Source organism: Oryctolagus cuniculus, chromosome 1, assembly GCF_964237555.1.
Source record: "Oryctolagus cuniculus chromosome 1, mOryCun1.1, whole genome shotgun sequence".
In the NCBI taxonomy this organism is placed as follows: domain Eukaryota; kingdom Metazoa; phylum Chordata; class Mammalia; order Lagomorpha; family Leporidae; genus Oryctolagus; species Oryctolagus cuniculus.
The window spans coordinates 215,027,775-215,050,258 of NC_091432.1; the positions used below are offsets into that span (position 1 = coordinate 215,027,775).

Below are 22,484 nucleotides of genomic sequence, written 5' to 3' on the forward strand. Positions count from 1 at the left end.
AAACAACTATCTATTGTTTAAAGATTTGGGATATTATTAAACAGAGTAAACTAAAACAGAACTTAGGTTATTAAGCAAACATCTCACTTCCAGTTTTCAAAAAGAACCCATCTTTTCCCTCTAGATTCTAGACTAGGGGTCAGGAACTAAATTTAGCCAATGGGCCAAATCTGGCCTACCATCTGTCCTTGCTAAGGCCTGTGAGTTAAGAATTGCTTATATATATTTAAATGGTTGGGGGAAAAAATCATGAAATAATATTTTCTAACACATGAAAATTCAATTTCCACAATTTTACTGGAACACAGCCACAGTCATTTAGTTACAGACTATCTATGGTTCTTCCACATTAAAGAAGAGTTGAATATTGATTAGATACAGCCTCAGCAAAGCCTAAAATATTAATTTAAAAAGTTTACTAATACCTAAACTGGACAGTGCAGCATTATTTAAACACCTAAACTGAAAACTCCAGATCTTGTTAAATTTACCTAGATTGGTACTGTATTAAAACTACTATTTCATAGACTTTTGATGCACCTTGAATCAAAACAATGCAGAGAAAACACATATACATTCATATGAAAAAAAATGTTTTTTATTTTGATATGAGAATAAATCAAAACAACCTACCTCTTTTGTCTTCAGTGGAATATCTCCAAGGTACACCTTGTACATCTTATTAACGATGGCAGGATTATTCCAATCAATTAAGCTATGGAAGGTTTTGAAACAGGTTAAAAATTTTTTTTCCTCCCACTTCAATGATTTCAAAAGAAATCATAGACCCAATATTTGTAACAAAAGGAAAATGTTAGAAGCACACAAACGAAACAGGCAATTGATACCGCAGAATAGAAGGGACTTTTTAAACAACAAATATTCAAATCACTTATCCTGACCCAGTTTAATAGAGTATTATATCCAATGGTCCAATCTGGTACTGCCTAAGAAAACAGGACTGTGTTCCTTAACAGATGGGTTCTCAGGGCCAGTGCCCTGGGAGCAACTCTAGCAGAGCTTTCTGTTTAACCACTGGAAAACTCAAAAATGATAAGTCTCTCTCTCTCTCTCTCTCTCTCTCTCTCTCTCACACACACACACACACACACACACACTGCTTTTTACCCATTAAAGCCACACCCTAGGAAGCTTGCAACCCTATTCTCTGATACTGTGTTACTGTCCTTCCCAGCATCCCCCCCTCTTCTTATCTACCAGCACATGCTTGCAGTTTTAGCACCCAGCTGAACAGAGCAGTCAAACTGCCATTAGTCACTAAGACTTAGTCTTATCTGGGCCCTTCAATGAGGTGACTTGGATAGAAGATGACTAATGATTGGCACCCCTGCTCCAAAACAGCCTCCATCCAAACAAACCCCACTAGTAATGCAATCCTTCATTTCCACTTGACTGGTGAGGTTTTGCCATACATTCTTCTCTCTGCCCTTTGACATTAGTTCTGCTTTCGGGCTATGCTGTATGTGTGCAAACACAATTTATAATACTGCTGTGAATGCTTTTCTTATCCATCTCTTCTTTAACAATTTATCTGCCCTTTTTTTTTTTTTTTGGATAGCCATAATCCCACTATCCTTAAAGACTTTCTACACTTTTGTTTTAAATACCTACATCTTTTTACCTTATTGCCACCAACTAACTTGCAAGTTCCATTGTTTCCCTTCTATTAATTCTTCAGGATTAGAGATTTTTAACAAACTACACACACAATCTGGTAAAACAAGCTAAAACCTTACTAGTAGCTCACTAGTAAGGACAATTTTCGCTGTTCCTTCTATTTTTCCTCTTCCCATCTTACTAGTTTTCATCTTCTGATTATATAATTGTGAAAACTCAGAAATAATATGGAAAATAAAAGTCCTTGCACCTGCACCATATCCCTACTCCTTTTCAACAGATCAACCACTAACTTCAGTGTATTCTTGTCTGTATTTCTTATATGTGTAAAATAGGAAGAAGGTATGGCAGCAAGTAAAAGATCAATAGGTGGCTCTCCTAAAGAGATATTTTGGGATTTTTCTTTGACAAAATGGAATAATATCTACATAACTTGCTCTTTATCTATTAACAATGTCACGGCAGACATTTATTTTAACACACAATACCAAAATTAATTAAAACACTTAAACACCACATTTTGTATTGTCCACAATCAAACCCATTAAAAGGCATAAAGAATGGGGCCAATTCAAATATAATAAGTAGTTTAATTTAAAAGATTTGTGTGTGTGTGTGTGTGGTTTTTTTTTTTTTTTTTTTTTTTTTGAGAGGCCAGGGTCGTGGTACATTGGGTTAAGTAGTTGCTTGCAACACTGGTATCCCATATTGGGATACAAGTTCGAGTCTCAGCTGCTCTGCTTCTGATCTAGCTTCCTATTAGCTTCGTGTACCTGGGAAGGCAGTGGGAGTGGCCCAGGTACTTGGTCCCCTGTTACCCCCATGGGAGACCCAGATGAAGTTCCTGGTCCTTGGCTTCAGCATGGCCCAGCCCTGATGCAGCAGCCATTACAGGAGTGAACCTGTGGATGGAAGATCTCTTTCTCTGTCTCTTCCTCTCTGTCACTCTGCCTTTCAAATAAATAAATACATCTAAAACCAAAACCAAAACCAAAAACCTTGAAAGTGATGTCAGAAATACTCAATTACAAACATCCTGAAAGAATTTAGGCTTGGGAGGAATGCTGAATAGAATCCAGCCCAACTGTTATTTTACAGAGTCTAAGGCATGGCAAGGTTAAGCCAAGTCTTCCAAAATCATACAATCAGCAAGAGGCATGACCACAGTGAAGTCCATGACTAAACACCCTTCTCCAGCACGCCACCTCACATGCTCCCCAGAGGCAGGCATTCCCCACCACCCCTACCACTGCCCCACCTCGCCCTCCCACACACACACACACACACACACACACACACACATTTCAGCAAGCAAACTGAGAGACCATGAGGTTAACTTCCTTATTCTGTTACACTTACTCATTTCAGTTTTCTTACAAAGGAAAACTGCAAAACCTGCAACCTCTACAAAGCATTGAGGTTTTATCCATATTTCACAGTTTTCTAGCATGTTATATATAAGCACTGAAATGAATTAGAACTACTCCATGATTTGACTGTTTTAATCAAAATTTTTATGTTACTCGTCAATCTTCACACATCATTGATAAAATTTACAATTGGCACATTTTATATATTCTGCTTTATTCATTTGCTACTACTTAGTGGCAATTTATATGCTGTTATACCATTTTTTAATTATTGTAACAGATAGCATTCCGTAATGATATATACAGTAACTTACTTAACTATATCTCCATCGTGGAAAACTGAATTTCTTTCCACCTTTTAACAATTTTAAGAAACGATATAATGAATAAATATATAACATTTCCTAAATAAAATCTTTTTTTCTATCAAAGGATTTCTTCAGGGTAAATTACCAGATTTATTTTTAAAGATTTATTTATTTATCTATTTATTTATTTGAAAGGCAGAATGAGAGAGAGAGAAAGAAAGACAGAAAGAGCTCTTCCATCCCCTGGCTTACCTCTCCAAATGCCCACAACAGCAGGGTTGAGCCAGGCTGAACCCAGGAGCCTAGAACTCCACCAGGGTCTCCCAATCGGGTGGCAGGGATCCAACTACTTGGGCCATCAGCCTTCATCCTCTACCTTCCAGCAGGCAGCTGGATCAGAAGCTGAGTAGCCAGGACTCAAAAAGGCACTCAGGAGACGCAAGTATCCAAAGCAGCACAACACCTGCTGCACCCCAACTCCCACCCTTCCCAAAGAGACTTAAGTAAAAGGCTACAAATATTTTTATTTCATTATTTACTGCAAACTGCTTTCCAAAAATTATTTCAATTTATAATACCAATCAACAGGGTCCAGGAATAGCAGTTTCACCAGAGATGTAAATCAATTAGTCAACTACTTACACAATTTACCAATGGATACAAATTAGTATCCCAGTGTTTTATCTTTCACTGTTTTCATATCTTATATAGAATATTTTCTACATGTCTGTTAACTGATTTTTTTGATCCTATGTGAATCTATTCAGTAACTCTTTTTACAAATCTAATTTTATATTAACCACAATATATACATATCTATTAAAAGCAATCTTAAAACAATTTAAAATCGCAAAGGAAGAATCAAAAATGATTAACTTCTTCAGTGAGACATTTTTCTAAACATCAGTTTTTTAAATACATTTACCTAACCAAAGTCTCATTTCTTATGATGACATTCCTAACCTATTCCAGCTTTGAACCGCATTTGCCAACAGTTTTTCTTCCTCAGCTTACACAGAAATCTGTTATCAACTTTATATATGTCAAACTAGGTACATTTCCTGAACTTCTAAATGGAGTATCTCGTTGTTACAGAAGGTCCTAAATGTACAAACACAGCTGGGTAAGCTGTAAGCTGTTAGAAACCCGGCCCCTTCAACTGTGAAAGCTTAACTGGAAAGCAGTTACCTTTGCTTGCTTTTCAATTCCAGATCCGCTGCTGTTGCCACACTGTGGCGTGTGTCACTAGAAGCAATGACCAGGTGGAGAACAGCTTCAAGTTCAGGCACCTGTTCGGCTTCTATAAATTTCACTATGCCCAATTTGCACTGTTGATAAATGAAGGGAAGGAAAAAGAATGGTCAGGGAAACAAAGTACAGTCTAAATGTGCTGTTTAACACATCAGTGTGGTCAAAAACCAAGCATTCATAGTAACAGCAGCAGCAGCTCCTATTGAGGCTTACAATGTGCCAGGGACTGGAATAACCATTCATGTTTGTTATTTCATTTAACCCTCACAGTCTATGATATAGGTATTATCATACCCATTTTTCAGATGAGGAAACAGAGACTTAAATGATGAAGGCACACACTAAGTGATGAAGGCAGGATTCAAACCCAGGTCTCTCTGATCCAAAACTATTATGATACGGAGTTAGACAGCCTCCTGAATGATGAAGGCTTGAAGTCTGACTCCAGGGCCTCCAGGGTAGTACATTAAGAATAAGGCTGCACTGGGGCTAGCACTGTGGCATAGTAGGCTAATCCTCTGCCTGTGGTACCAGCATCCCACATGGACACTGGTTCTAGTCCTGGCTGCTCCTCTTCCAATCCAGCTCTCTCCTATGGCCTGGGAAAGCAGTGGAAGATGGCCCAAGTGCTTGGGCCCCTGCACCCGCGTGGGAGACCTGGAAGAAGCTCCTGGCTCCTGGCTTCAGATCGGCACAGTTGTTGCAGCCATTTAGGGAATGAACAAGTAGAAGGAAGACCTCTCTGTCTCTCCCTTTCACTATCTGTAACTCTACCTCTCAGATAAATAAATAAAAATCTTAAAAGAAAAAAAAAAAATAAGGTTGCACCAAGGATTTTTATACTCATATTCCATGGAGTTTCACTCTACCATTAACGTTGAAATTATTGCCCTCTTTATTCTTAGATATTAAAAACAAAGAGTATGATTTCAAGTGTACTCTACACAAGGCAAGTGAAATTCCAATCAAACAGTATTCAATCTAACCAGCTGAAATGAAGCAAAGACCAAGAGAGAACCAGTTTATCTTTATGCAAAAGGCAGAGGTTACAAATTTCACTACAAGCTACTCTAATGAGGATAATACACCTGAAAAGAAAAACAATATCTGCATCTTAATCAGTTACATCACAGTTCTGAAATATATTAATTAGGAATAATAAAGTTGACAATTACTAAATAAGAAAGGTGCAATTTAAAAAGGCATAACAGATCATATAAAGGCCTGCCTTCCCTCTCCTGCTCAACACAACTTACTATATTAAAAACAACAACAGAAGGCCGGCACCGCGGCTCACTAGGCTAACCCTCCGCCTGCAGCGCTGGCACACCGGGTTCTAGTCCCGGTTGGGGCGCCGGTTCTGTCCCGGTTGCTCCTCTTCCAGTCCAGCTCTCTGCTGTGGCCCGGGAGGGCAGTGGAGGATGGCCCAAGTGTTTGGGCCCTGCACCCGCATGGGAGACCAGGAGGAGGCACCTGGCTCCTGGCTTCAGATCGGCGCAGCACGCCGGCCATAGCGGCCATTTGGGGGGGGGGGGGCGGTGAACCAACGGAAGGAAGACCTTTCTTTCTGTCTCTAACTCTGCCTGTCAAAAAAAAAAAAAATTGAAAAAGACTCACACATTTACATAAGCCACGAAAAGGACAATTACACAAGTTGAATACACAGATATTATTAAAAAGGCTGAAAATTACACAGAAGACCCTCATTAGAAGCCTTGGTTAAATATATTACATGTAACTAAATTTTTTATAAACATTTAAAAAAGGAGGACATTTTCTCAAAACCTGAAGTACTAGTTAAATGGGAAAAAGCTACAAATGATATATAAGTAAAAATGCATTATGTAAAACTATTACACACAGAGAACAACTTATAGATGAATGATAAACTAGGACAACATGATTTTTAATCTTTATACCACTCTTGACTATTTGAATCATTACCATTAAGCTTTTAATTAGAAACAAAAACTGCTTTACTTGGAAGAAAAAAGTATAAAACAAGACATATTTAAAAATTAAGAGGTACTGGCCTTGTGGCACAGCAGGTAAAGCCACCACCTGTGGCACTGGCATCCCACACGCAGGCCAGTTCCAGCCCCGGCTGCTCTACACTTCCCATCCAGCTCCCTGCTTATGCGCTGGGGAGAAGCAGCAAAAGATGGACCAAGAGCTTGGGCCCCTGCAACCACAAGGGAGACCCAGAAGCAGCTCCTGGCTCCTGACTTCAGATCAGCCCAGCTCCAGCCGCTGCAGCCAGTTTCAGAGTGAACCAGCAGATAGAGATTTCTCTGTCTCTGCCTCTCTTTCTCTGTAACTCTGCCTTTCAAATAAATAAACAAATCTTAGAAAAAAAAATTTAAAAAAAACAGCTTTCAATCTTGAAACTAAACTATTCATTTTAACTAGACTATGAAACTAACACGTACAGAGGCCCTTACAATTAGCAAATAATGACCAAAGTAAAGTTACAATTCAGTATTAACTACTCTTCTCTAGCAATTACAGATCCCGCCCTCAGACAGTCCTAGGTTCAAAGACTGGTCCTAGAACATTGACCTGGATGAATCTCAAAACAGCAGTGCCTTTTAGAAAATAGAAGGAACAAACTTCTATACCCCATTGGGAAGCTGTGAGGATTAAATGAGATAATGTACAGTGCCTGTCACACAGATCACACTCAATAAAGAGTAGCTTCTGTTACTATTTACCTTTCTTACTTGCATCATAGTTTAAAGAGGAAAAAAAAATAAAGACCTATAAAACATGAAGAGGTAAAGCTAATCAACCATACCTCTTACTGAATAAAACATTCTACCAATTTGTAGGTAGCAAGAATGTCCCACTCGTCTTTTTTTCCCTCTCCTGGGAACATTCTTTTGATCAACGGTCACTTACATTCCCAAAAAGAAAAGGATCAAACCATTTAAACTGCCATGGAGAGATGAAGGAAGGATTAGAGGACTAACCCATGTTGCTTGAATTCCAAAATAATTACATACTGATCTCATCTGTTCTTCCCTGAGGTGCCTGATGACACAGACACACTGAGGCACCTTCTGTGTGTAGAGCACCAGTCATTTTTAAAAGCTGCTCAGAGAACATCTGTGTCCTGTTTAAATCCAGAATAAAATGCTTAATGCCAATTTTTAAATTCCCGGGAAGAAATATAAAAGGGGGTCATGCTTTTCCCCAACATTTTCACTTTTACTGCACCCAAGGAGCTAGGTGACTATCAAACCTATAACTGAAAACTAAGACAACAGAAGTTAAATATACTCAACTTACAAGGAGGTTGTGTTTTATACTTGAAATACATAAGCAATCCCAGAGAAACTACAGAGCACTTCCCACTCCTCCCTTTCCCTGGGGCTCTAACAAGTAACTGACAGAAGACGAGCACATTACATCAACTGCTCCTTGCCAACAGAGTATTTCACTACAGAGCCAGATACACTGGAATTACGTTGCACATGCTTCCATGGACTGCACAGGGGCACGTGTACAGGATCAAGAGCAAACAGTGTCACATACCTGTTCCAACTGTTCAGGTGTCCAGGGGTTATCACCAATAACTCGCTTAGCTGCATAAAAGCTCATTCCTGGGGGAGGCTGTGGAATTCCAGCACCTCCCCCACTATTTGAAGAAGAACCCTGTGCAGAAGATGAATTTTGGCGGCTCTGGGATTCATTTAACACGTATCTGGAAAGGAGATACATCTTTAACTCTCTACAAGAGCAACTGCATTTACACATAAAATTCAATCATACACTGTCCTCCTGCAGTATTTTTCTAGAAAAATAAATATTTGAAATAAAAATTTCATCATAAAGAAAAATTCAAGGTTAAATAAGAACCTACATCTTCTAAAATTAACCAGAAGAATATATCACTCAATGTGGTTATAAACAAATTACAACAGTTACCAGCAACGAAGAAAAACATTTTGTTCACCCTTAATCGATAAACCATTGCCCTGTGAGAGCCACCATGGACCTACCACATTCTGAGCTTTTAATTGACAACTGACAAATACAGAGAAACGTTTGCTGACTGGGACAAGTGGTGAGGACCCAACACTCTATACCCAAGAGCACACTGTTATGACCATTCTCATCTCTACTAAGATGTAATTCAATTCTTCTTGAACTCTTTATAATAGAAAACCCACTGGAACTTTCTTTTAAAAAATTTTATTTGAAAGGCAGAGTTACAGAGAAAGGCACAGAGAGAGGTCTCCAATCTGCTGGTTCACTCCCCAAATGGCTACAATGGCTGGAACCGGGCCCAGGAGCTTCTTCTGGGTTTCCCACATGGGCACAGGGGCCCAGGCACTTTGGCAATCTTCTTCTGCTTTCCCAGGCGCATCAACAGAGAGCTGGATCCGAAGTAGAGCAGCTGGGATTTGAACCGGCACCCACACAGGATACCAGCACTGCAAATGGTAGCGTAACCCATTGTACCACAGCCCTATCCCCCCTACACACACACCTGGAACTTTTAAACCACACAAGCACATAATGTCCCCAAAATAAAAAAATCAAAAGGAGACCAAGGAGAAAAAGTCACAAGAGAATTAGCTTTTCCCACTACATATTCAAAAGTCCTTTGTAGAACCTCATTACTGATTTATCATTTCCTTTTTAGCATCAAGTATAAATTAAAATTCCAATGAATTCATATTGATCCGATTAAATTAGTATTTTCTCATGTACAAAATCAAATTTTTACATAAATTCAAATCCTTTCAAACTCTAAAATCCTATCCTGAAAATTTTATTATCATACTGATTATTAAAATACTCACTACGATACAAGTTAAAGAAAACACTCAGAACCAGATAGCATATGAATTATTCTATATTACTTACATCCCATATTCATTCAATTTATCTATTTTCTTAAATTTATCTATTTTCGGGGCCAGCGCTGTGGCGTAGTGGGTAAAGCCGCCACCTGCAGTGCCGACATCCCATATGGGCACCGGTTCGAGTCCTGGCTGCTCCACTTCCTATCCAGCTCTCTGCTGATGGTCTGGGAAGGCTGTAGAAGATGGCCCAGCCCCTGCAACCACGTGGGAGACCCGGAAGAAGCCCCTACTCCTGGCTTCGGATCGGTGCAGCTCCGGTCATTGCGGTCAACTGGAGAGTGAACCATCGGATGGAAGACCTCTCTCTCTCTCTCCCTCTCCTCTCTCTGCGTAATTCTTTCAAGTAAATAAATAAATCTTTAAAAAAATATCTTTTTTTAAAAAAACCTACTGAAGAACCACTTTAATATTTATCTATAATAAGGTAAGTGCTCACTGGTAAGAAAAATGTGAGGAATCAGTGGATTATGTTCTTAAATCTGGAATTCAAGGTTTACCTGGAGTCTTCAAAAATTTAATGGAAAATATGCAGTATGAAAAAAACTATGAATTTCAAACAATGCACCAAAATAATCTTATCTTCTACCTCAATTTTTCAAGTTTTTTTTTTTTTTTTAATTTGAGAGAACAGAGAGAGAAAGAAAGAATGAGGGAAGGGGAGAGAATGAGAGAGAGAGAAGTACAGGGAGAGAAGGAGAAAGTGAAACGCTCCCATCTATCAGTTCACTTTCCAAACACCCACAATGGACAGGGTTGGGCTAGGGCTAAAGCCAGGGGCTGGGCACTCAACCCAGGTCTCCTATATGGGTGGCAGGAACCCAATTATCTGAGCTGTTACCACTGTCCCCAGATCTACCTTAGCAAGAGGCTGAGTCAGGAGTCAGAGCTGGGATTGAACCCAAGTACTACCTGAGTGTCCGAACCACTAAGCTAAATACTCACTCCCATTTTCCATGAAATCTTCAAAGTACTCTCATAATTCCCAAAGCCAATCACCTGGCAATGCTAGCTGCCTGATTTAACATATGTAAAAGGAAGCCTCCATTTATTTCTAAGAAATATGAAGATTAATGGCATTAACTTGATTACTAAGTACTGAACAGCTAACATTACAAAACATCAACCTAAATACAAGAAATATAAGGCGGGGTCCGGCATGGTGGCAAAGCAGGTTAAGCCACCACTTGCAAAGCCGGCACCCCAAATAGGAGCCAGTTTCAGTCTCCGCTGCTCTCTTCCCGATCCAGCACCCTGCTAATGTGCCTGGGAAAGCAGTGGAGAGGATGGCCCAGGTGCTTTGGCCCCTGCACCCATGTGAGAGATCTGGAAGAAGTTCCTGGCTCCTGGCTTCAGTTTGGCCCAGCCCCAGCCATTGCAGCCATCTGGGAAGTGAACCAGCGCATGGAAGATCTCTTTGTCTCTTTGTCTCTCTGTCTCTCTAACTCTTTCAAATAAATAAATCTTTTAAGAAAAAAAGAAATACAAGGTCTAAGTCTGGGATGTGCCATCTGGAGCAAGCTGAGACAACACAATACATACAACAGCATCTGCCATGACATCAGAAGCAAAGAAATCACAGGGATGTAAGAAATTATATGACCGAAGTAGTAGGAGTGAATACAGCATTCAAAAGCCCCCAAACTAGACAGACCGAGGAAAGCAAACTGTAAGAGAAAGGAAGCATAAGAATGAACTCTCTTATTTGTGGACTGCAGAGCAGATAATTTGGAGCCTTGTATATAGAGCTTATCATGAACTGGTTATCAGGCAAGAAACCTGATGAAAGGAGAATTTCAAAAAAAACTATTCTGGCAGAGGACAAAGTGAGCAGGCTAGAAACAGATCACAACCCGGGCCCTATGCCAAGGACAAAAGCTAAATAAAATAGGTATTGTCTACAAGAGGTTCAAAATCCATCAAACAGAAATGTCAGTAATGCAATAAACACACAAAGTAGCCGTAGAGCTAAGATTTCAATGTTATAAGGACATAGAAAACAGTAAAATTCTATCTGCCCAGGGCAAGAAATTTTATGTCAGAAATAGAGTTTCTACCTAAGTAAGTCTGAGGTGCTTTCTCAAAGCAGTTTTTTTGTTGTTGTCTTTTGGTATTTCTGTATTTCTTTTTGATAGGGAAGCACTCTAAGCAGAGGGAATTGCATTCTCTTGAAAGATAAAGGCTGGGGCCAGCACTGTGGCACAGTGAGTGAAGCCACCATCTGCGACACCGGAATCCCCTATGGACAACAGTATGCCCAAGCTGCTTCACTTTGGAAAGAGCTCCCTGCTAATGCACCTGAAAAATGCAGCAGACGATGGCCCCAGTGTTTGGATCCCTGCCAACCACATGGGAGGCCAAGGTGAAGCTCCTGGCTTCTGGCATCAGCCTGGCCCAGCGCTGTCCTTTGCAGCCATCTGGTGAGTAAACCAGCAGACTGAAGACCTAACTCTGACTTTCTAAAGAAATAAATCTTTAAAAAATAAAAAAGTTTGATAAAAAGGCAAAGACACATATTGGAAAATGAGAACCCAGGGATTTTGGTGAGATCTGGTAAAATCTGTGTTTTAAAAAAATCAGGAGGGACCAGTGCTGTGACATAGCTGATTAAGCCACCATCCACAGTGCCAGCATCCCATGGGGTTGTTTGAGTCCCAGCTGCTTCACATCTGAACCAGTGCCCTTCTAATACACCTGGGAAACAGTGGAGGATAATCCAAAGTGCTTGGGCCCCTTCACCAACGTAGGAGACCCAGAAGAGGCTCCTGGCTTCAGCCTGGCACAGTTCTGGCCGTTGTGGCCACTTGGGGAGTGAACCAGCAGATGGAAGATCTGTCTCTTTGAGTCTCTCCCTCTCTCTGTAACCCTACCTTTCAAAAAAATGAACAAATCATTTAAAAAAAAAAAAAAAAAAGTCTATACTACCTAAAGCAATCCACAGATTCTATGGAATCCCTATCAAAATTCCAATGCTATTCAATAGAGAATTACAAAAAAAATTCTACAATTCATATAGAATCACAAAAGACCCAGAATAGCCAAGGTGATCCTGAATAAGAAAAATCAAGCTGGAGGCATCATTAACACCTGACTTGAAAGCATACTACAAAGCTATAGAAATTGAAACGGCATGGTACCAGCATAAAAACCACTGCACGGAACAATGGAAAAGGACAGAGAGCCCAAAAATTCACGTAAATACAGCCAACTGATTTCTGATAAAAGTGCTCAGACCGTACAGTGGAAAAACTGGATGTATCTATGTAGAAGAATGAAATTAGATCCATACCTCTTACTTTATCTATAAAAATCAACTCAAATTTAGGACCTGAGACAATAAAGTTACTGGAAGAAAACAGGAGAAACACTCCAAGACATTGGCGTAGGGACAAATTCTTGGACAAAACCCCCAAAGCACAAACAAAAGCAAAACTATCTGAAAAAGGATTAATATACAGAATACATCGAAAAATACTACATGTTCTCTCTTATAGGTAGGAGCTAAATTTTAAAAAAAGAAAAAGAAATACCTGAATCAGTATCGCTGCAAATATAGTTTTGTAAAACTCTATCTTATACTTTGTCAAACAAATGGTTAAGAATGTTATACTACTATAGTTTTAATAACCTGTGATTACTTTAAAATTTAGTTTAAAAAAAATAAGTAAAACTATTTTTATGTGAAAAGACAGCTTTCAGCATGGACAGCCGAGTCTGAAATTGCCAGAGCAGCTGGGCATCCATACGGAAAATAACCAGGGAAGTAGGAATTTAGAAGGCGGATCCACAGCAGAAATTCTGAGATGCATCCATTTACAAGTGAGAGCTGACTCCTTTGAAACAGCACTTGACTCCACATCTAAAGAGCGGTCAAGACAAGGACACATGGTTCCGTCTTTATCTTTCAACTCACCCATAAGGCATCAGAAGGACATCTAGCATGAAGTCCAAAAGCAGCTGCACAGTCTTTGGTTTCTCAGCAAGATTAAACGGAGAAGCTGATTTTGACGATTCAACAGGGTATTTCATGTGAAAAAGGGTTGGTATTAAAAGATGCATTAAGCTGAAAAAACAATTACATTTATTGCAACTACTTAAAAAACAAAAGTTTTTATACATCCAAATGACAGAACAAAAATCACAAAACACTAACTGGCAGTGAGTCATTCATTTTCAACACTACACTAAGGTCCAAAGCCCTAATCTAGGGACACGGTAGATCCCTTTGTTTTTGAGAGCTCATTATGCACTGAGTGACACCTGGCATTTAGCCAATCTAGCTCATCACTAAAAACGTCTAGAAAAAATGTATCTAAACTGGATCCAAGCTTAACATCTGAAGAGATTTAATAATGGATCTTAGACAAAGTTCAACTAACAGCATTCCCTTTCAATAAATTTTTTCTTTTGCATACAATTAAAATGACGTTTTTCTAAATCTTAAAAAAGTAAAAGTTAAACTATCAATATTTTGAATAGTAAAAATTCCACGTGTAAATTTAAGTAACATAGCTTCAATAATTCCTTCTTTCAGTAACATTTTTTGATATCTTAAAACACATGAAAACAATTTCAAACAGTGTTTGTAAAGTTTTTAACTTATAAATTAAACTTAAAAACTGTGGTGTGGTATAGTTTTTTTTTCTTTCGTTTTGTTTTGTTTTTGACAGGCAGAGTGGACAGTGAGAGAGACAGAGAGAAAGGTCTTCCTTTGCCATTGGTTCACCCTCCAATGGCCACTGCGGCCGGCGCACCACGCTGATCCGATGGCAGGAGCCAGGTACTTATCCTGGTCTCCCATGGGGTGCAGGGCACAAGCACCTGGGCCATCCTCCACTGCACTCCCTGGCCACAGCAGAGAGCTGGCCTGGAAGAGGGGCAACCGGGACAGAATCCGGCACCCCGACTGGGACTAGAACCTGGTGTGCCGGCGCCGCAAGGCGGAGGATTAGCCTAGTGAGCCGCGGCGTCAGCCCAGTTTTTCTCTTAACATAAATATGCTGTAAAAAGTGAACTGAAAGTATTATTAAAATCCATCTTTCTTCCACAATTTTGCACTCTTCATAATGACTCTACGACAGGACTCACAACCAGAACTTGGGGATAAGGCCAGAAACAAATGATGCTATGTAAAGCCGGCCACCTCTCCAATCCCCATACCAACACAAACAGGCTCTGATCCTCCAGAAAACTGTCCTGCAGCTTTATGTTCTCCAATATGGAAATGTTCTGTTGCAAAGGATTTCAACTATCATTTTTGCAATCATAAAAACTTAACTGCTTCACAATAACCAAGCGAAAAACACATTCAATTTAGAAATGGTTGTTCGTTCAGCTCATTTTTCGATATTCATATGAAGAAATTCTGTAATAGTATTAATGAAACAGTGACTCTGAAGTTGCATAGAAAGCTGAATTATTTACCAGCTGAAAGAGCTCAAGCCTGCCCATTTGCCCAAGCGAAAGCAAATGTACGGCTCTGCATTTGCGAAGCAGCTGTGCCTGCAGGAGAGCAGTAAGGTAGCTGAGGAAACCATACCTATCCTGCTGGGGCTGAGGCTTCCCTTCCATGGCAGTAAGAAGCGTGGGGGCCAGTTCACATTGCTTCTCCACTGGTAAGCGAGGATAGCCCATCTTAACATAAATTATAGTAAAATTCTAATACAACAAGAGAAAAGTATGTGAGCCTGAAGGAAATATTCTGTGATTTCAACAAAAACATGTGGTCAATAACCTAGGGAGTTAGAGTTACAACAAAAACAATCACAAATATGAATCATCCTCTTTCCGCAAGTTTATCACAGTTTCACCAACTACTAAATCTCAGAGGAAGAATTCCAGTCCCAACTACTCCAAATGCTTAAGGTGGGTATCATGTGAGGAAACATGACCTGGAGTCATATACTACTACTAATCACCGAGGAGGAAAAATGATCATTTAAGTCTTCTAAGCCTGGACAGCACACTGGCATCAGATCTCCCAGTTTGCTGTGTTAATCTTTACAAGCTAGAAGACCATATGCTAGCAAATCCTAAGCACTGGTTAGTCACTTCCCAACTGATCAATTACTAAAATAACCTATGATACTGCATCACCAATGGATGAAAAAACAAGGGAAGCAGGGTGCTATGGGTGTTTGAACCACTATAATGTACGTGAATGTCACATTTTAAGCAAATCCATAGAGACATTATCTGGATTTACCCGTAAGATAAAAATTTGCTCTTCCAAGGATTCTCCACTAATACTAACAAGCTCCATAAGCTTATTTATTTAAAGACATTCTATCTGGCATTTTCATTGGCATGTGGTTTTCTACCTGCCTACTGACGAAAAACATGTATGATGGAGCTGTGTATCCAGAATGGTCACAGATGAAATGTCTGGACCAGTAAGTAAGTGGCTCCAAAATGTCTGTGCCTCCTGATGTTCAGATTCATAGACTGGGCCTCAATACCAGGACCCATCAGGAAAAGAGATTTATTGCATCTTCAAATTTATTTCAAAGGATTATCCTTCTGAATACATACAGAGGGTTTTTGGTTTTGATTTTTTTTTTAAAGATTTTATTTATTTGAGACGCAGAGTTAGAGACCAAAGAGGGAAAGACAGAGAGAAAGGTCTTCCATCTGCTAGTTCACTCCACAGATGGTTGCAACGGCCAGAACTGGGCCAGTCCGAAGCCAAGAGCCGGGAGTTTGTTCTGGGTCTCCCATACAGAGGGACCCAAAGACTTGGGCCATCTTCTGCTGCTTTCCCAGGCCATAGCAAAGAGATGGATCAGAAGGGGGCAGCCAGGACATGAACCAGTGCCTATATGGGATGCCGGCACTGCTGGCGGAGGCTTAGCCTATTACACCATGGCACCAGCCCAAGAAACAGTTTTAATTCAAGCCTTCACACCTCTTCTTGCCATTTTATTCCTTTATTCTTCTATTATCCTTTGTTCATACCTATGCAACATAATTCTTCCTCTCTATTCATAATCAAATCATATAATCTCTTACAAGTAATCAAATCATTCTTTATTATATATCAACAGATCTCCAAGTCATATTGCCATCATCCCTTTGCCCAACGTAAACTGCCACTGATTACACCATTCCTACCATTTTCTTTTTTTTTTTTTTTTTTTTTTTTTTGACAGGTAGAGTGGACAGTGAGAGAGAGAGACAGAGAGAAAGGTCTTCCTTTGCCGCTGGTTCACCCTCCAATGGCCGCCGCGGCCGGCGCGCTGCGCCCGGCGCACCGCGCTGATCCGATGGCAGGAGCCAGGAGCCAGGTGCTTTTCCTGGTCTCCCATGGGGTGCAGGGCACAAGCACCTGGGCCATCCTCCACTGCACTCCCTGGCCACAGCAGAGGGCTGGCCTGGAAGAGGGGCAACCGGGACAGAATCCGGCGCCCCAACCGGGACTAGAACCCGGTGTGCCGGCGCCGCAAGGCGGAGGATTAGCCTAGTGAGCCGCGGCGCCGGCCCATTCCTACCATTTTCTTTAAAGCAGTCTCTTCTCCGAATTGCAAAAACAGTGTATCTTTTAAGATTTGTGTATTTACTTTAAACTCAGAGTTACAGAGAGAGAGAGAGAGAGAGAGAGAGAGATCTTCCATCCACTGGTTCACTACTCAGATGGCCACAACAGCTAGTTCTGGGACAGGCCAAAGCCAGGAGCTTCATCCGGGTCTCCCACGTGGGTGGCAGGAACCCAAACAGTTGGGCCGTCTTCTGCTGCTTTTCCCAGGCCATTAACAGGGAGCTAGATCAAAAGTAGAGCAGCCAGAGTTGCAGGTGGCAGCTTTACCTGCTGTGCCACAAAAACTTGCCAATACACTGATGAGATACGACTGAAGGTCAGATGTTTTCAGAAAGAAAACGTACTATAAGTCAAAACATGTTCCAAGATAGACATTTGGCCTCATGGCTAAGACACCACTTCAGACACCTGCACCCCAGAAAAGAGTGCCTGATGGGGCTGGCATTGTGGCTCAGTGGGTAGTTACTGTCGGAGATGCAGCATCCCATATCAGAGCACAGTTCAAGTCCCAGATGCTCCACTTCCCATCCAACTCCCTGCTAATGTGCCTGGGAAAAGCAGCAGATGACAGTCTGACTGCTTGGCATGCTATCACCCACATGGGAGACCCAGAGTTCCTGGCTGCTATCTCACCCTGGTCCAGCTCCATCCATTGTGCTCATTTGGGGAACGAATCAGCAGAAGGAAGATCTCTGTCTCTCTGTGTGTCAATCTGTCTTTCAAATAAGTTAAATTTATCTTAAAAAAAAAAAAAAAAAAAAAAAGAATGCCCGAGTTCCATCACCAGCTTCACTCCTGATTCTAGTTTCCTGCTAATGTGCTCTCTGGGAGACAGCAGATGATGGCTCATGTACTTGGGTCCCTGCCACCCACATGGAAGATTCTGATTCACTTTGGCTGGCCCAATCTTTATCTGTTGCTGACTTTCAAATAAATGAAATACAATTTTTTTAAATGAAAGATAAAATCATTTTAAAAACATGATCCAACATAATACTCACTGTGACAAAGGAAACTGCGGCAGGATCCTGGTACTGAACCAACAGTGTTTCTACTGGGAGTTGTATTTTGGGGCGGCTTTTTATACGCTTATTCAGATGGACTAGCAGTTCCATTACCTAAATACAGAGACAGAAATTGATGTTACCCATCATATCCAAAGCAAATTCATCTCTCAGATATTACTTATTTTTGTAAGTATTTTGTTCTTTTAAAGGACATAAATACAACATCCCAGCAAGAGAGTACACAACATCAGAGCCTTGTTCCAAAATGCCACCACCCAAGAATCCATGCACCAGGGTTTTACTAGTAAATTTATTTTTACAATGTCTTATGGTTAAAGTTGAGATTCAGGGGCTAGCAACACCAGCACCCCATATGGGCACTGGTTCGAGTCCCAGATGGTCCACTTCCAATTCAGCTCCCTGTTAATGACCTGGGAAGAGCAGAAGAAGATGTCAAGTGCTTAGATCCCTAATACCCACATGGGAGACCTGAAAGAAGCTCTTGGCTCCTGGCTTCAGCCTGACCCAGCCCTAGCCATTGAAACTATCGGAGGAGCGAAGCAGCTGATGAAAGAGATCTCTCTCTGACTTTAAAATAAATAATAAATCTTAAAAAAAAAAAAAGTTGAGATCCAAGTTGGGCCTAAACTGCAGCACAGTCCCCCAGAAAACAACTGACTGCAATACCATCAGAACCACAAAAAGGTTCAAGATACTGTGGATTTACAGAAGTATTTGCTGCCAGATCAAGGACAACTCCATGGAAAATAAAAGATAGGAACACTGAGCCTTAGAGACTACATGAATCTCACAGAGGATCAACTGAGGGGTCTAAGAGAACACAGCACACTGCATCTGATGCTAAGTCCAGAGTGATAAGATGTCATAAAAGCAGCATTTAGAGGCAAGCATTTAGCCCAACAGTTAAGAAGTCTACATCCCATACTACAGTACCTGGGTTCAACTCTAATTTCAGCTTCCTTTAATGCAGGCCCTGGGAGACAGTGTTGATGGCTCAGGTAACTAGGTTTCTGCCATCTACTTATGAGAACTAGAATGAGTTCCCAGCTCCTGGCTTTAGTCTGGCCCAGCCCTGGCCACTGCAAGCATCTGTGGAGTAAGCCAATGAATGGGAAGTCTTTCTAGCACATACTCTAAGTATGTATTTAAAAAAAAAAAAAAAACAGGGTCTGGATTAACGAAAAATTCTAGCAAACTGCCTATGTATTTTTAGTTTATTCTGAACATCATCTGATCCTACTAAATGTAAGTATGTATGAAATAACAAGCTTCCTCTTCCAAAGGAAAGGAAAAGAGCAGAAATAAGAATTGACAAGTCAATGGTTCCCATGGGTGGGAGCAGAGATAAAGGGGCTTAAGACATGAATGGCTTACGAATGGAGAGACCATCCACTAAGAGAGTAAACTGAGCACTGAGAACAGATTTTCAGAAAACCTCAACTAAGAAAGACTCAAGAATTAAAGATAGTTATCCTGGAGAGCCAGAACTATGCTATCCTCCACCACTTCTAAAATGTGTACTCTAGCATCAGAGCAAGCATTTAAGAAAGCTGTAGGGATGCTTAATAGTGACAGCAAAATTTCAAAGGAATTTAGAGCAACAGTGAAATAGGTGAACTGTGTTTAAGAATAAAAACAAATCTTTAACCAATGTTTGTTAAATGAATGACAAAACAGTAATACAATAATCATCACTTACCAAGTAGTTTCATTGTACTCTGCACTTGTGCCCAGCATTTTGTACTGTATTCTCACAACCACCGTGAGGTGTGTCATAATTCCCAAGTTACAGAAGAGCAAGCATAGTTTCAGGAAAGTAAAGTAACCTGGCCAAGGATACAGAGCCAGCAAGTGGCATAGGCAGGATGGGACTCCAGGGGTTGGCATTGTGGTGCAGTGAGATAAGCTGCCACCTTCAACATCAGCATCCCCTATCACAGCACTGGTTCAAACTGCAGTTGCTCTGCTTCCAATCTAGCTCCCTGCTAACGCACCTGGGAAAGCAGAAGATGGCCCCTGTACTCTGGGCTCCTGCCACCAACCTGAGATTCCCAGATGGAGCTCCAGGCTACAGCTTTGGGTTGTACCAACCCTAGCCATTGTGGCCATTTGAGGAGTGAGACAACAGATAGAAGATCTCTCTTCATGTTTTATATAAGCCAGGACTAAAAGTGCTTGGTCATGCAGTATGCATCAGTAGATGTTTCCAAATTGGTTGGTTACACTCATGATGATCCTACCACCAGTGCATGTGTTGCTCCTTGGTATATGGTCACATTTAAATTTTTAGCTATTCTGATGAGTCTGAATATACAAAACTAGCTATAAAGAAGAATTCTACATGACAAGTCTTTTTCCTTAAAATAGGAAATGTATACTAATGACACATCAGCAGAAATCTCAAACTTTTATTTCTCTCTCCTTTGCCCAATTTACTCACAAATTATCAGCTATGCTACAGAATATTCTGGTTAAGTCTAATGTGCCTTATCAAATTGACAGTAAGGAAATCAAAAATCCCTTACAACAGACAAAACACAGTACAATTTTAGTTTCATCAATTATAAAAGTTTGTATATTGAGTTTATACTTTTTTCTTCATATTCCTATTTATTTTTAAAATTTTCTTTCAAATGAGTCTAATTTTATATAGCAGGAAAAAGTTCCTTAGTAGTAATTGCATTGTAGATTTGTGTTCAGTATTTGTAACTTTTTATTAAGAATTACTTAAATCCAATTATTACATTGGTTTTATAATCTGCAAGAAGCATTAATATTAGTACATGACTCTAGAAATCATCAAATCTGATAAAGCTGCTACACTTCAAAATAGGAAAAAAAAAAAAAAAAGGGAAATGTACATCAAGTGAAAACAAAACATGCAGGAAAACTTTTGTTTCCCAAGTCATCCTGTTGTCTACCCTCAAAAGATTTTCCTTAATTGACCTTTTGTGTACTGAATTCACGTTCATACATAATATAAAGAACACACTTAACCATGACTAGAGGCAGTACCTAGCAGAAAACAGTTGAATTTTGGAAATATATTTGTAAACCCCACTGTTAGTCATGTGAAATAAAGCAAATTATTTAACTTCTCTGACCCTCAGTTTTTTCATCTATCAGTAAAAGTATCTATATAATGCAAAATGAGAAAATGGCCACATAAACATTCAATGCTTTAAGCCATTATTATTAATTTCATTCGTAGAAACCAAATGGTAACATTTCAAAGGCTATTATGAAGATCAAATGAAACGACATGTCAGGCAGGTGTCTGGCACAACACTTAAGATGCCACTTGGAACGCCCACATCCCATATCAGAGTGCCTGGGTTGGAGTCACAGCTCTGCTTCTGGTCCAGCTTCCTACTAACAGGCACCCGGGGAGACTGCTGGTGACAGCTCAAGCATTAGAGTACCTGCCACCCACAGGGAACACTGATGATTGAGCTCCAGGTGGCGGCCTAGCCCTGACTGTTGTAGCATTTGAGGAGTGAACCAGAAGATCTCGTCTCTGTCTCTGTCTCTGTCTCTGTCTCTACCTCTACCTCTACCTCTCCTTCCTTCTCTGTGTATCTCTGACTTTCAAAGAAATAAATTAATCTTTAAAAAAAAATAAGTTTATTTTGGTGCAGAAAGTTTTGAAATTCATGCATATGTGGATTCTTCAAAAAGTTCATAGAAACACATATTATAAAAAACTATGGGGGCCTGGAGTGGTGGCACAATAGGTTAATCCTCCGCCTGGGGCACCAGCATCCCATATGGATGCTGGTTCCAGTCCCGGCTGCTCCTTTTCAGATCCAGCTCTCTGCTATGGCCGGGGAAAGCAGTAGAAGATGGCCCAACTCCTTGGGCCTCTGCACCCACATAGGAGACCCAAAGAAGCACCTGGCTTCTGGCTTCATTTCACCCCAGCTCCAGCCATTGGGGCCATGTGGGGAGTGAACCAGAGGACAGAAAACCTTTCTCTCTGTCTCTCCCTCTCAAAAGTCTGTAACTTTACCTCTCAAATAAATTCTTTAAAAAATAACTATGTACCTGCATGGATTTCAATGTCTTTAAGACTGATTTTACTTATTTGAGAAGCAGAGAGAGAGACAAAGAGAGAGATCTTCCATGCATTGGTTCACTCCCCAAATAGTTCCAATGGCCAGGGCTAGACCAAGCCAAAGTCAGGAACCAGGAATACCATCCTTGTCTCTCACGTGGTGGCAGGGACCCAAATACTTGGCAATCATCTGCTTCTTCCCCAGACATATCAGGAGGGAGCTGGTTCAGAAGTACAGCACCTGTGACTCAAACCAGCACTCTGATATTGGATGCTAGTGTAGCAAGCAGCAGCTTAAGCCGCTGAGGCACAAAACCAGCCCCAGATTTCAAATTTTTTGCATCACAATAAACTTAACTTAAAATTCCATTTTATATGAAGTTTCTGAAGTACCCCTGTTCACTGCCAGCCAGCGGTTGAAGAACATTTTTTC

The 22,484-nt window shown here is 40.5% G+C and overlaps 1 protein-coding gene across 4 annotated transcripts in view; it reads right to left on the bottom strand.

The window, feature by feature from the left end:
• The window catches only part of ECPAS (Ecm29 proteasome adaptor and scaffold), a 114,418-nt gene that overhangs the window by 68,134 nt on the left and 23,800 nt on the right, over positions 1-22,484 (bottom strand). For all 4 annotated transcript variants that reach the window (XM_070055536.1, XM_070055535.1, XM_070055538.1 and 1 more), the window contains 6 exons: positions 17,971-18,087; positions 14,975-15,093; positions 13,349-13,498; positions 8,102-8,270; positions 4,505-4,644; positions 634-715 (listed from right to left, as the gene is read on the bottom strand). In XM_070055536.1, the coding sequence (XP_069911637.1) occupies positions 634-715; positions 4,505-4,644; positions 8,102-8,270; positions 13,349-13,498; positions 14,975-15,093; positions 17,971-18,087 (777 nt within the window). The remainder of the gene's footprint in view (positions 1-633; positions 716-4,504; positions 4,645-8,101; positions 8,271-13,348; positions 13,499-14,974; positions 15,094-17,970; positions 18,088-22,484) is intronic.